The following is a 15,021-nucleotide window of genomic DNA, read 5'->3' as shown; positions in this document are numbered from 1 at the left end:
GCGTGTCTGAGTGGTGCCTCTCTTCTCCCCCAGCTGGGGCAGTAGCCAGGCCACAGGGGTCCGAGTCCTGGGTCTGCCTGTCCTGCCTCACTTTCTGTAAGATGGGACAAGAGCCAGGAGGTGGTGACTGTGCTGTGCCTGCCCTGTCCTAGTCCACGGACCCCCTTTCCATCCTGTCAGGGCTGTGGGTTGGGGGGGAGGGAGAGAACTGGGGATGGAGTCTGGCACTTTCCTCAGCCCCATCCTGCAGGATGGGGAAGGGATGGACAACTCGGGGCTAGAGCCCAGAAACTTGATAGCTTTCTGGTCTCCTTGCAACCCTGTTCTTCCTCCATTAATCCAGGCAGCAAAGTCAGATCCAGGAACCCCTCAAGGCCCATCTCTATCTCCTGAATTCTCTCCCTTCTGCCTCCTTCCCTTCCAGCCTCCATCCTCAGGCGGAACCACCCCCTCACTGGCCCCCAGGCCCAGTCCTCTGGCTCCTTCCAGGCAGCCTCAAGGGCTATCGGTTCCCCCTTCACTTGCAGCCTCCTCTCCAGGGCCACAGTGGAGACCCTTGGACAGGAGGGATTGGGCTCTTTAGGGTACAGTCTCCGTGGTCCCTGTACCTTCCCCACACCAGCAGTCGCCGTCCCAGTCCAACCTCTGGTTCGGGGGTCCTACCATGGCACCCTGAGGGGCTGGGCCAGGCCTTGGGGAGCGGAGGCTGGCCGGATGAGCCAGCCAGGGGCTGAGAATCCTGTTCCCCACCCTCCTACAGCTCCTGACACAGCCTGTGCTGCCACCTGCTGGCCAGGCCTCCCCCACCCCTGGGGATCAGGGGGGCCCGGAACGACTCCACGTACTTCCGCCAGGCAGGCCTCACCTCGCACCTCCATGTCACACGTCCCTGCCCACCGCAGGTGTGGGTTAACGGGTGCTCATCTCCCTGGGCCGCAGACCTGGGGGCCAGCAGCGTAGGTGGGAGGCAGCAGTGGGGCAGGAGTTTAAGGTGCGTCCTGGTACCTGCCTGTGACCAGGCTCAGTCTGGGGGCCCCCCCCATGTGGTGTCCATGCTGGGGAAGCCTTTACCAGGAGAAAGCTGGGCCCAGAGTCTGGGGCCCTAGGGTGGGGCGGACTTGGCAGAGGGTGGGTAGGTACAGTAAGGGGCAGGTCCTCTGGTGCAGGAGGCTGGGGGGGGGGCGGTGTCTCTCCATCTGTCCTTTGGGCCCAGGCTGGACCACACTGCAGACTGACTGCCTGGTACTTCAGGGGAGAAGGCTGTGACGAGTGAGCCCCTAGAGCAGCCCCAGGTGAGCACAGCAAGTGAGCTCTGGACAGGGGAGGCCAAGGGCAGCAAGGCAGGGACAGTAGTCCCAGTGGGGACATGGCTGGCAAAGCCCTCCAGGTCTGCTGTGTCACTACCATCTGAGGCTCCCTGCGGGCAGCACAGTACATGACACCATCAGAATGACGGACAAGCCAGGACAGGGACGTGGCACCCAGGCAGTGAGGTGGCGTTTCCTGGCTCACGCCCCCTCCCACCCAGGACACCGCCCTTTTCCTGAGGAGCAGCTGGCCTCCTGCTGAAAGCCCTCCTGCTGGCTCAGGTCCCCTTACCACCAGCTTGGGTAGAGCCAGCTCAGAGCCCAACTGTCCCTGGGTAGTGTGGACTTCGCCTCACCCCAAGGTGGACACAGAGCTGAGGGGCCTGGTCAGGCAGGACCGTCACCTCTTGATGTCTCCACGCTGCCCCATTCCCGCGTGGACTCTCAGAACAGGATGCTCTGAGAACCACAGTGGTCAAATGAGCAGGGACCTCAAGCCACCCGTGCAGGCCTCCCAACACAGGACCAGAAGGCCTGAGTGGCAGGGCCCGGCTCACCCGGACCCCCACATGCAGGTGCGCCGCCCCAGGCCCTCCCACTCTGGCCCGGCTGGGCCGAGTGACCTCAGGCACTGCTGCACCGAGGCCTGTAGGGAAAAGCCACCTTCCAGGGGCTCAGAGCTGTCCTAGAGCCACCATTGCTCTCCTGGGCCCCTTGTTTTTTCCCCATAACCCTCCCTCTGCCTCACTTTTACTGCTCACTTGGCTGCCACATTGCGTTAATTCTTTTTGGGATCAGGTGGGTCTCAGTACGCACGGCCCTCAGTAGGGTGGCGACGGTGCTGCCTGCCTGTGCTCCCCAGTTTCGTAGAAGCTCCAGCCACAGTCCAGACAACCTCCCTTCCCTGGAGTCTCGACAGGCGAGTTTAATTCTTGCAGTCACGTCAGACACAGGCAGTCTAAGAACGGCACCTACCAGAGGCCAGTGCCCAGGGACGTACGGACGCCGGAAGACGCCTGGGGGGAGCACAGAACTCCCTGTGGGCAGTCTGGCAGCACCAAGCACCACTACGCTTTCCTCCCTGGAACTCAGTGATTTCCCAGCTTGGAAGTGATCCCACGGCAGGGTTTCCAGCATTTGTGAGGAGGGCTCTGGGTGGGGCTGTCCTGTGCGCTGTGGCACCCCTGGCCTCCGACCACTGTGCCAGTAGTGCTCGCCCTTCCACCTGTGACAGCAGACCTGACAAATGCCCCCTGGGGGGCAAATCACCCCTCCTTCCCTCTGGGTATCCTTGCCCTACAGAAATCATCAAGAATGCACGATTACTGAGGGAAAAACTGGTAAGGACCGTTTGCAGCAGTAAAGGTTTGGCTAAAACCCCACCCGCCTCTGGGTCCCATGCGGATCGGACAATGGCGTGAAGAATCTAGTGAGATGGTGACGTGCTGAAAAAAGCTCAAGTGCAAAGGCAGGTTATAAAACAGCCTGTTCTCTGAGATCCCACACAGAATATGTATGGAAAAAACCCCAAAGAACAGTAGTCAGCTGTGGGTGGTAGGGTAACAGGTGATTTCCTTCTTTATACTTTATTTTCCAAATTTTCTACAGTGAACATGTATTACTTATATAAGCCAAAATAATTTTTTTAAATGGTGTTAAAAAATGCTCTAATGTGTCACAGATCCTAGGAGCCCGCTGAGGCAGCAATAGGACTTTATCACTATGCCCTGAGGACCGACCCTCACAGATGGGGAAACTGAGGCTCAGAAAGGAGAAAAGACTGGCCGAGGGTCATCTAGCTCCAAGTCCTGAGCTCTTTTCACTGCTCTTTGACTTGTTTTAAGAAAATTCCAGACCTCCCACGGGCAGGACCTGCCTTTCTTAGCAGCAGCTTAAAGGCTGCAATTGCCTGGTGGGCCCCTTATTCTATGCTTCTGTTTCTGAGCCAGCCTGGTACCTAATAAAGCCTCCTAGAGTGCCCTTGGGGACTGTGCATTGTACTCACATGGATTCAAAGCTAATTTCCATTTCCACAGATAAAAAGAAAACAATCTTTCGATTGGCAAGAAGTCCTTCTGGCTGTGGGGTTTCCCCTGAGCAGGTGACAGTGCTTCAGCTTACAGAAGTGAGGCTTTTTACAGGTGGGGTCCACGGCCAAACCCTGGGTTCTGGAGGCCTTCTGCATTCGCAGCCTGGACCACCTTTCTCTGCAAACCCATCTTTGCATGTAACTGGTTCTGCTTTGCTAAAGACAAAGAAGTGAAGATGTTTTGCTTGGGTTCGGAAGTCCTGACCTTCACACCCTGCTTGACTTAAAAACTAGCCCTTTTTTTTTTTTTTTTGAGACAGAGTCTCACTCCATTGCCCTGAGTAGAGTGCTGTGGTGTCAGCCTAGCTCACAGCAACCTCAAACTCCTGGGCTCAAACGATCCTCCTGCCTCAGCCTCCCGAGTAGCTGAGACTACAAGCGTGCGCCATCATGCCCGGCTAATTTTTCTATTTTTGGTAGAGACGGGGTCTTGTTCTTGCTCAGGCTGGTCTTTAACTCCTGACCTCGAGCTATCCTCCACCTTGGCCTCCCAGAGTGCTGGGATTACAGGCGTGAGTCACCAAGCCCAGCCCAAAAACTAACCTTAAGTCCCAGAAATAAGTACTGCTGCCAGCAGCTCTCGTTTCTGATATACCCTCGTAGTACAGATACCTCTTGTACCCCGGCATTCTCTCCTAACTTTAGTGACAAAGCCCTGGTATGGGCCAGGTGCAGTGGCTCACGCCTGTAATCCTAGCACTCTGGGAGGCCAAGGCAGGAGGCTAGCTCGAGGTCAGGAGTTCGAGACCAGCCTGAGCAAGAGCGAGACCCCGTCTCTACTAAAAATAGAAAGAAATTAGCTGGACAACTAAAAATATATAGAAAAAATTAGCTGGGCAGGGTGGCGCATGCCTGCAGTCCCAGCTACTTGGGAGGATGAGGCAGAAGGATTGCTTGAGCCCAGGAGTTTGAGGTTGCTGTGATACAGGCTGACACCACAGCACTCTAGCCCAGGCAACAGAACGAGACTCTGTCTCCAAAAAAAAAAAAAAAAAAAAAAAAGCACCCTGGTTTCTTGCCTGCATGCAGCTGCCAGCTGTAGGAGCACGTTTTCAAGACTCCCTTGCAGCCTGTGTGGCCAGGTGCCCAGCTGTTCCAGAAACTCCCCTGGACATGAAGACAAGGCTGTCCTCAGCACAAAGGGGTGAAGCACCTGAAGGTGGTGCCTGTGCCACTCCTGCCGTGGCGATTGGACTGGAACTGTTACCCTGCCTTGCTGCTCAGGAATCTCACTGCAGTGTGGGTCCTGGCTCAGGATGCTGCTGGGCTTGGAGGGGACTCGGTCCAGCGGCTCCAGCACAGCCTGGCTCCAGGCCCATCCATGCCACTTGGACTCAGGATGGCCCACGAAGGCCAGACTGCTGCCGCGGCACTAGCGCCTCCTGATTTATTTGCATTTGCCATTTGTCTAATCAGGGCAGGGCTCCCTCCTGTGTGTCTGCTCTCTGCTTCCCACAGTCTGCCCGAATCACCTCCAGGATTGGGCCTGCCCTAGACCACCTTTCAGGAAGAACCTCGGTCTGTGCGCTGTCCCTCTGGGCTCTATCTGCCCTCACTTCAACTGCCTCCAGGGCAGAGCCCAGGTCTTCATTAATCTCATCCCGCCTGTGCTGAGCTGCACCTATTGGCACAGGTGGTCTGTGTTAAACATGCCAAGGTCATTCCAGAAATACACAACTTATATCAAGAAACCAAAAACTTACATTAAAATTAAAGTGAAAAGAAGTCTAGTTTTGCCAATACCTTTGACACTGCCCAAAACATTAAACAGCACTTCAAAGGTATTACACTCTCCTTTATCCACTTGGGGTATATAAAACAAAACAATTAAAAAAAAGAAACAAATGTAGTACACCCTCAAAAAGAGATAAAGGTGGCGCCTACTCATCCAGACCTGACTTGCGGACTGTGCTTGGGAAGGGATCTGCCCCAGGTGCATCGCTCCGAGCAGAGGGGCCCCGGCCCAGCCCCTACTTCCTCCCAGAGATCAGAAAGGCACCAGCTACTTTTGTCCTCCACTCTCCTGGCCTCAAGGACATGGCACAACATGATTTTGCTTTTTCACCAAAGTTCCAGTGCTTTGGTTAAACTTATTAATGACATACTATAAGCTGAGCATCCTAAATCCAAAAACCCGAAATGCTCCAAAACCCAAAATATTTTGAGCGCTGATATAAGGCTCATTGAAGAATTTCAGATTTTTGGATTTGGGATGCTCAACTGGTGAGTATAACGCAAATACTCCCAAAACCCACAATACCTCTGGTCCCAAGCATCTCAGGTAAGGCATATTCAACCTGTGCTGGGAAATGCAGCCCAGCAACACGTGCTCTGCACACTGAGTGATGTCAGGACAAAAGCATGCGCAGCAGGGCCATTCTAGGTGCAGGAGCTCCCACCCACTGCGACAGGCTGAGTGACGCTTGGGGAGCCAAGACACAAGACTTCTAGGGTCCTGCAGAGCTCATGGATGGGGGGAAGAGGACCCAGAGAGCAGGCACTGGGCAGCAGAGGAGAGGGGCCAGCAGGCTGGGGCTGAGGTGAGAGTCACAAAGCGCGGAGGCAGGTGAGCCCCATGCGGACATGTGAGCAGAAGCTGGCCATAGAGAGCGTGGCCAGCAGAGCAGAGCCCCGGTGCGACAGTGCGTTTGGGAAGGGGGTGGGCCGGTAGCGGGCACCGCTCTCCCAGGACTGCTGGCCGTTTACGAACATGCCTGCACATGTCCCTACTTCCCCGCTGACTTCCATGAGAAGCACGACTGCTCTGAGAGTTGTTCACACCTACCCACGCCCGCTGGCAGCCGCCTCCCGAAAGGAGGGGGAGGCAAGTCAGTGCAGACGGGCTCTGGAAGGCTCTGGCACAGGCAGCGCCTCATGCCAGGCTCTCCAGGGCTACTGGTGCGGTGGGGTCTGCTTTGGTCTAGCAGCAGCACGACTCTGCCCTGAAGCTGGCTCGGTCACTGCCTGTTGACATACTGGGGACCAATATTCTGCTAAGGTCCCTTAACAGAAGTGCACTGCCTCGGGCATACCTTGCCGGGAGGGCGACAAGACAGAGCCTGCCCAGGAGCTTGAGACACAGCCGCTGTCCCTGTGCCTGTGGCGATGCGATGCCCCTGGCGTCTGCCTTGCACGCACTGCTGCGCCCTCTCACGCCACGCAGACTCACCGCACCGCCTCCTCTACGGGCCGCCCCTGCCCGCCCAGGCTGGGCTCCCCACAGCCTGCGTCCAGGCTTCCTGCGCACGGCGCGGCCCCACTTGTCTCCCTGCGCGTCCCTCTCCTCCCTGAGACTGAGCTCCTCGGCGACAGGGGGTTTGACTTTATTTTTGTGTCTCCAGGGCTCTGCGAAGGGTCCTCCAGAGTAGCTTCCCCTACCTTAACCCCCCAAATACACCTGCTAATGCAGGAGCATAGGAATAAACAATAATGAAAAGTCTTCCCGTACTGTTCTGGAACACCTGAAAAGAACTGGGGCGGTTTAATTTGGAGAAGCAAAAATTCAGGGAGGAAACACAGTTTTAATCTTCAAATGCTTGAGCTGTGCCCAGCTGGAGGTGCAGGCAGCACTGGAGGCTGGTGTGGGCCAGGCCTTCCCCGCTCCCAGGGTGGGGCAGGGCCTGGCAGAAGCGGGAGAAGCGCCTGGTGAGCAACAAGACGTCCCTGCTGCTTGAGAGATGGGCCTGGAATGCTGTTTTAAAATAACTCCTAAAGGTGGGTTAAGTGGGCGGAAAGCAGATCAAGCAGGAAATTCCACAAGGCACTGGCTGGGGGAAGAGCCCCTCAGTGACGCCAATATGATTAGTTGTCCTTCTTGTCAGCGACACCCCCACGAAGCCCTCTATTTATCAACCCACTTGGTAAGGAGACATTTCACCACAGCCGGAAACCACAGGTATGAAAACTAAGGGAGCCGCAAAAGCAAGTAAGAACCTTAGAATTTGCAACCAATCAGCCCACCACACAAACAACAAAAAATGAACCAAAATAAACCAACAAAGCAACAAAGCCAAGGCAACAAAAAGTGCCTGATGTGGCCCCAGCTTCCCCATCTCTGGCAGGGTGCAGGCCCTGCGGACCCGGAGCCTCCCCGGGGCTTGGTGCCACGAGATGGAGCGCTCGGGGGGTGAGGGCTACTGCTCATGCCCACGTGGCCACTCAACCTCCTGATTCAAGGTGCTGCTCTTTCCCCGGCTTGAAATCCAAACACTACACGTACCGTGTGACTCTCTGTGGTGCGGGATGCAGACTAAGGCCCGAGGCTTTCACTCCTATTTTTACATCTGATGGCAAAGGTCATCCCAGGCAGGATCACCTTAATACCCACAGCACTCGGTGCCAACCTGAGCTGAATGACCAACGGGCATTACCTGTGCAGGCAGGTGTGATGGGAAACCACATCGGGCCGACTAGGGAGCTGTGGGCGCCACTCGTGCCCTCCCCTTGGAGCCTCGGTCTTCTTTGTCAAATGGGCAGGGCTGGAGGGGCGGCTGGACCCACCAGGACCGGCCACAACCGGGACCTGGCCCAGCTGCTGTCTCAGCCCTGGGCCTTCTTGGTAACCTCAGGAATGCTCTGACCACAAGTGCTGAGGCTCTTTTGCACTTTTATGTCTCGCCTGCCTATCATTTTTTAAAAAACAAATACTCACTTGCACTATGTGCCAGGAACTATTATAAACTTGGAATACAGAAAGAAAGGGACAAAGGTCCCTGCCCTTGGGGCTTACATTGTTATGGAGGATGGGGCAGGTAGACACAAAGGACAAGTCACTCTAACTTACGCTGTTAGCCAACAGGAATAGAGGACAGTGAAGGCAGGTCTGGGCACAGAAGCCTGGGGGCGATTCCCAGCGTGAAGGCTAGGGCAGGCCTCTTTGAGAGGAAGGGCAGGGGACAGCCTATGTCTGTCTGTCTCAGCTCCCAGCCCAGGCTCACTGCCTTCACCTGTCCTCTGGCAGTACCTGTGAAGGCTCTGGGCCAGGGAGGCAGCAGCACAGGTCTGTCAACTTCTAACAGCAGGTTCAGAGTCCAGAACTCTCTCTCCACCTTAGAAATGGGGAAAATTTCCTTACCAAGTCTCTGCTTGCTGGGCAGTGTCCTCTCCTGAGAGCCAGAGAGCATGCTGTTCAAGGACCTCAGTGCCCTGGCTGTGCTGGGAGGGGGAGGAAGAGAGGAAGGTTAGTGTGTGTTCTTGATAAAAGGCCTGTGTGAGTTGCTGCAGGAGCTCACAGGCACCCTGCTCAGCGCATGCCAGTCTGGTGGACTCCATCCAGCAACCCAGAATCAGACATTATTTCTCATCTTGACTTCACAGAGGAGGAAACACAGGCCTAGGAGGTGAAGCTATTAGCCTGTGGTAAAAAGTGACAGTCTGGAAACCAGGCTGCTCAGGTCCACGGCACGTGCCTAAATTACTAGGCCATGCTGCCCAATTTTGTTTGTTTGTTTTTTTGAAACAGGGTCTCGCTCTGTTGCCCAGGCTAGACTGCAGTGGTGTGATCACAGATCACTGCAACACCAAACTTCTGGGCCCAAGTGATCCTCCTGCCTTAGCCTCCCGAGTAGCTGGGACTACACACACGTGCCACACCTGGCTCATTTTTCTATTTTTGGTAGAGATGGGGTCTCGCCACGTTGCTCCGGTTGGTCTTGAACACCTGGTCTCAAGGGATCCTTCCACCTCGGCCTCCCAAAGTGCTAGGATTATAGGCATGAGCCACCATGCCCGGCACCGATTCACTTTCAAACAGGCTCTGAGACCTGGGTAAAGCAGACTGTAAGAGTCCTGCTTTGGATGAAACCCACCCTCCACAGCCACCCAGACTCCACTGCAATCACCAGTGGGGAGAGGCTCAGCACCTCTGCTAGAGCCAGGGACTCACTTCCTGGCAAAGTGCTTTCTTATTTTGGGTTCACAAAGGCCTCCCTGCAATGTACATTCTGCTATCTGTTCTGCTCCCTAGAGCTGCCCTAGGGAGTTGGCTTCCTCTTTGAGAGTCTGGCCCAGACACAAAGAAAAGTCTTAGGCAATCTCCTGCCCCCTTCTCCATTTCCCCAAACTCAACCCATCTAATCTAGTCCTTCTGTTTGCTTCTCCTCACCATGTGATTTCCCTTCCCTGGGGACACCAGATAGGCCCAGATGCCGGGCTTGTCCTCTGACTTCCCACAGTCACAAGGATGCTTTAACTCTTATCGCCCCAAACATCACCTGTGGCCCGGCTGCCACACCACTCAGCAAGAACTGCCTGAGGGGAAACGTCAACTCTGCCTGGCTTTTGGTCTTTCAAAGTTCCAAAACCAAAAACCTGTTCAAAAATAGTTGTCAGACTGCCCTTCTCCTCGACTGGCAAGGACACCTGAGTTCCACTCATGGGATGGAGTCACCTGGACGCGTCTGTGCACTGTCAGAACATCCAAGGCACATCCTTCATTTCACTCCCCTGAAGAGCAACAATTTCCTCCCATTTAAAAGTGGGCCCAGGCTGTCTGAGGGCCCCTTGGCAAATCAGCAATTAAACAAAGACCTAAAACAAAGTTTGAGCTCTCTGATGCAAGACCTTCCTCACGTTTGAGCCCCTCTTATCTGAGATGGACCAGAAGAGACAGTGCTTCAGAAACATCCCCCTTCCTATCCCTGCTTCTGCTTGGTGTTAGTAACCCTCGGAAGCAGGTTACCACGCAGAGGTTACTCACTGGGCAGGAGCTGCTGGGGACGGTTTCCGTAGCAGTGGTAATTTCTTCATATGCACATATATCAAGGTTGTCTTTTTTTTCCTCCATGAAGGTTTATTTTTTATTTTTATTTTTGAGACAGAGTCTCTCACTCTGTCACCCCAGCTAGAGTGCAGGGGCATCATCGTTGCTCACTGCAACCTCAAACTCCTGAGCTCAAGTGATCCTTCTGTCTCACCCTCCCGAGTAGCTGGGACTACAGGCGTGCATCAAGACGCCTGGCTAACTTTTCTATTTTTAGTAGAGATGCGGTCTTGCTCTTGCTCAGGCTGGTCTCGAACTCCTGACCTCAAGAGATCCCCCCCCTCCTCTCCTGGGCCTCCCAGAGTGCTAGGATTACAGGTGTGAGCCAGGGCACCTGGCCCAAAGGTTTTCCTTTTAAACATCGCAATTGTGTAGGGTTTTGGAGAAATATATGTTGTGACAATGATCACGGTTTTGCTCCTAACAGTCAGTCATGTTTCCTAAACAGTTTTCTGCAAGGCTTCACTTTCGGAAATGAAAGGGCAGCCTGAGAGCCAGGCACATCACTTACTTGTAGGAACGTGGTTTTGGGTCCTCTGATTTGCCTGATATAAAAGAGGGAAGTCAGCATTCATTAGAATATTGACATCATTTTCAGGATTAAGAAAATACTCTGCTTATTGGGTAAATAAAACCAGTAGCACAGCCCGACCAGGTGCCTCATACCTCACCTCTGAGAGATTCCGGGGGAGTGGATGAGGACAGAATGTGGTATTGTCTTTGAATCTCAAAATTCTCAATTATTCTAGAATATTCCTTTTCAAAATTCATTGTATATAGAATAAAAATACCATATTCTGAGAGCATCGAATCTAAAGAAAGGGCATGGATCCCTTAGTAACGGATGAGTTTTCATGTTTTATTTTTATTTTTATTTATTTATTTATTTATTTTTTTTGAGACAGAGTCTCACTTTGTTGCCCAGGCTAGAGTGAGTGCCATGGCGTCAGCCTAGCTCACAGCAACCTCAAACTCCTGAGCTCAAGGGATCCTCCTGTCTCAGCCTCCCGAGTAGCTGGGACTACAGGCATGCGCCACCATGCCCGGCTAATTTTTTTTCTGTATGTATTTTTAGCTGTCCATATAATTTCTTTCTATTTTTAGTAGAGATGGGGTCTCGCTCTTGCTCAGGCTGGTCTCGAACTCCTGAGCTCAAACGATCCGCCCCCCTCGGCCTCCCAGAGTGCTAGGATTACAGGCGTGAGCCACCGCGCCTGGCCGTTTTCATGTTTTAACCTTGGTAAAGGCTATACCACCTATGTTGCCACCAAAATCAAACCAATGTCTATTAGTAATATAGCTTTTTAAATATAGCCAACTCAGCAAACTTCCCGTGGATGAAACTGGTCTTAGCGTCACACACTTATTCCTCATTTGGTCGATTAAAATGTAGTCACTGCTTGTGACAAATAAGCAATTCAAAAAAATAATAAACACCTGTGTCTGCATCAAGAGTAGCCACTGCATTGGGACATGTGGTGACCTAATTTCTCTTTAACTTCTAGTATTCAATTGACCTTGAGAACACAAAGATGGAAAACAATTCAAAATAAGTCCCAGGTGTAAAGAAGTCACGGCAGCCAAACCTCCGCTTAGCAGGGCTCTGCTCCATCTTTGCAAACTTCTGCAGGGCAACAACGCGCAGAAACCTGGCGTGACGAGTGTACTTCTGGGGCAGGAATCGTAGGAAGGCAAATCACCTATCATGCATTGCACAGAACAGCTCAGAAGCATCTGCCTAGAGAAGAAGTATTTCATGGCACAATGTCCTCCTTGGCTGTCTGCCCAGCAGAACAGACAACGACAAAGACCCCAAAGGGGGAACAGTGCCTGCGTGGACCTCCTCTAAGAGGCTCCCAGGTACATGTAGAGACAGCCCACTTCTCTTCTTCCGGTTGGTTTCGTGAGGCTTTAATGGGATATAAAAAACAGCCCCAGGCAAAAACGCTGGAAAAGTCCCCACCTGGCCTGTGGCAGTACACACTGAGCTGTTAGAGGATTTCACTTTGAAAGGCACTGGATTTGGAGAGGGAAGGAGGGGGAGAAGACTAATTTATTTTTAAACAATACAGTAGGGTTGAAATTCCCAGCAAGGTGGAATGAGGTCAAAGGTCAGGCAGCCTGCCTGCAGGCAACAGGGACAGCACTGACCCTGCTGAGGGGGCTGGGGGTACGTTCCTCTTCCTCCCACCTCTGGCTGCTTTGCTGGCTCTGCCTCTTCTCCCTGGGGCCCCTCCCCATGTGTGACCAGGGCTCAGGCCTGGTCCTCTCCCCCTGCTGCTGAGCTCCTCTGTCTCACAGCTTTGAACAGGAACTTTCTCCCCACTGAGGGCTCCCTGGGTCTCTCCCTCCCTTGGTTTTCTGTCCAGCTGCACACTCTTACAGCTAGAGGCACCACAGACTCGACCAGTCTGGGCCTGCTCTCCTCATCTTCCCCTCTGGCCTTCAAATGTCTCCCCAGCAACCTGCCCCATCTCACCAGCAATCCCCGCCTTGCTACTGCTCAGGCCAAAAACCATCAAGTCACCATCGGCTCTTCTCTTTCTCGCTCACCCCATATCCCAGCCAAGGGCAAATGCAGTCGCCCCTTATTGAAAAGCATACCCGGAATACAAATAATGGATGTGTCCCAAACAATCAGAACAGCGCCCTGCCCATGGGAGACAGCAACACCTGGGACGGAACGAGTGGCCGTCTGTCCAGACTTTCGTTCTCTGATCAACAAACCCAGAACCCAGAATAGCACGCCAATCAACGTGACCGTTCTCCCATGAGAACGAAGCACCAAACTGCGTGGTACATCCACTACCCCTTGACACAGCCACGTAGGTGCTGGGAAAAAGCTGCAGTCTGATTCATGTGCTGAATCACGAGAGAGGAGAGAGGAAAATTACATACTTCGTGAAGCAGCAGCCCAGAACTGTCAGGGGCTGGCACTCCTCCACACGTGGTGCACTGCAGCTCCTGCGGGCTGAGATGCCAGCCGCTCCCAATGCCCCTTCTTCTCGGGTCACCAGGAGAGCCATCTTCTCCCTTTACTGCGTTCGGGGGAAAAAAGATGCTAGTAATCACAAATGTTGGGCTCCAAGCCAAGGGACCAAGTGGCCCCAAACCTTCATATGTTTTCTTTGCTTTTGTTCAACTCAGTGATGGAGGCATACACACGTATTTTTAGTGACTGCCTTAATCTGGGTCTTAAATACAGTATTAGGAGACAATGCAAGATTTACTGAGAAAAAGTGAATTTTTAATTATCTTGTGAATCTACTTAGAAAAACACACACAAGCAATGTTCACAACTATAAATTTAAACCTTTTGCACTAAAAAAAACACAAAACAACAAACACAAAACCACAGGCATGAACTGTAAACCTGTATTAATTATCAACTAGTCTTAAGGTTAATTCTTAGCAGTAATTCAGTATTTTCCTCGTTGGCAATTATAATGTTTTAGCACCAGATGATCTCCCAGAGGTACTAGTAACGGCTCTGGCTGCCAGGGTAGGGAGATGCTTCCACACACACCACTTCACACACGCAGTCCCCTCTCACACCCACCAGGTAGGGGGCAGCTGGAGATGGGGCCACAGGCTGACTCTCAGGGCAACGGAAACAGGACGGGGCACGGGCCGCACCTCTCTCATGTAGTGCACTCGTAGAAAAAAGGCCAGCTCTCGCTCCCAGGCGTGCGCTCGTCCTCAGACTTTAATACCATGATTTAGAAGATGCAGACGTTATTGCCTAAATATTATTCTATACATTTCCATCAGTGTTCAGGAAAAAACTTTAATTGCTACTCAATTTACACCATAATTACTGGGTTACAGCTTTAGCTCATTGGCAATTTTGGATGCAATATTTTTGAAGGCTATGGATGTCCCTGATATCCGCTTAAACCGGACCCCGTTCAGAGACAGTCTTGGCAGCTTGCAGACCTCCATCTCCCACTGCACGAGGCTCTCTGCGTGCCCATCACCATGGACGCAGAAGAGCAAGAAGCGCTCCCGCTGCTCGTAGTCACAGTTATTGGCGTCCAGCACTTTGCGGATTTCCCGCATCATGTCTCCAGGATCCATGGAACTAGTGGTTTTCATGCTCCAGGTGAAGCGCAGGGAGCGAGGTTTTGCTTCTTTGTTCTCATCCTTTTGCTCAGCAGACACGTTGCGACTGAAACGCACAGTGGCAGGTTGATTTTTAATTGCACAGGAAAGTTAACCTTTTCTACTTCAGCTGGTTCGTAATACACCTTTTCAATACAATACAACCAACCACCAACCTCCACATTTTTCCTGCACAGACTCACATGAGTAACCTGTTCCCTTACTAAGAAGTTTAGTTTCATCTATTTTCAATACCCCTCTCCCCCAACCAAAAAAATCTACCTAGCTGGAAAATCTTCACTAGCCACCTGTACTTACTAAAATAAGAAAATAAAATAACTGTGGCAATCAGACGAAGCCGAGAGAGCCCCACACCTCTGCTCGGGGCTCCACAGGCCCAGCTAGGGAGGGAGTCGTGGATGACCCACCACCTCCCCTCCTGTCCTGCCAAACTGCTCCTTCCACGGCGATCACCGTGACTGGTACTTGGGATAAGGGGGACTCAAACATCCATCAGATGCTGAGCACCATCAGGTGGGGTGGCGGCATTTTCTTAGTCACCTCTACACACCTCATTGTTTTTCCTTCTATTTTGTTGATTTAAACTTCCAATTTCATAGTTAAACAGAATCTTAGATGACATCATCTTACACTGAAATAGATGGAAAAATGAAATGTTCTAAGACAGCTCATTTGTCTGCAGGCACTGAACTGTCTGTGCCACGTGGACTCAGAGTCTGAGCCTGGGTCCTGCCGCCCTGGAG

At 52.7% G+C, this 15,021-nt stretch overlaps 1 protein-coding gene across 8 annotated transcripts in view; it reads right to left on the bottom strand.

The window, feature by feature from the left end:
* Positions 1-13,381: 13,381 nt before the first annotated feature.
* Positions 13,382-15,021, bottom strand: part of MARK3 (microtubule affinity regulating kinase 3) — an 89,410-nt gene continuing 87,770 nt past the window's right edge. For 7 of the 8 annotated variants that reach the window (XM_069490255.1, XM_069490264.1, XM_069490285.1 and 4 more), the window contains one exon: positions 13,382-14,324. In XM_069490255.1, the coding sequence (XP_069346356.1) occupies positions 13,979-14,324 (346 nt within the window). In that variant the 3' untranslated portion in view covers positions 13,382-13,978. The remainder of the gene's footprint in view (positions 14,325-15,021) is intronic. The other variant, XM_069490275.1, reaches the window with a different exon arrangement.

This window comes from Eulemur rufifrons, chromosome 2 (genome assembly GCF_041146395.1).
Source record: "Eulemur rufifrons isolate Redbay chromosome 2, OSU_ERuf_1, whole genome shotgun sequence".
NCBI classification, from domain to species: domain Eukaryota; kingdom Metazoa; phylum Chordata; class Mammalia; order Primates; family Lemuridae; genus Eulemur; species Eulemur rufifrons.
Note: the sequence above shows the minus strand (reverse complement) of the source record. Positions and strands in the feature narration are given on the sequence as shown.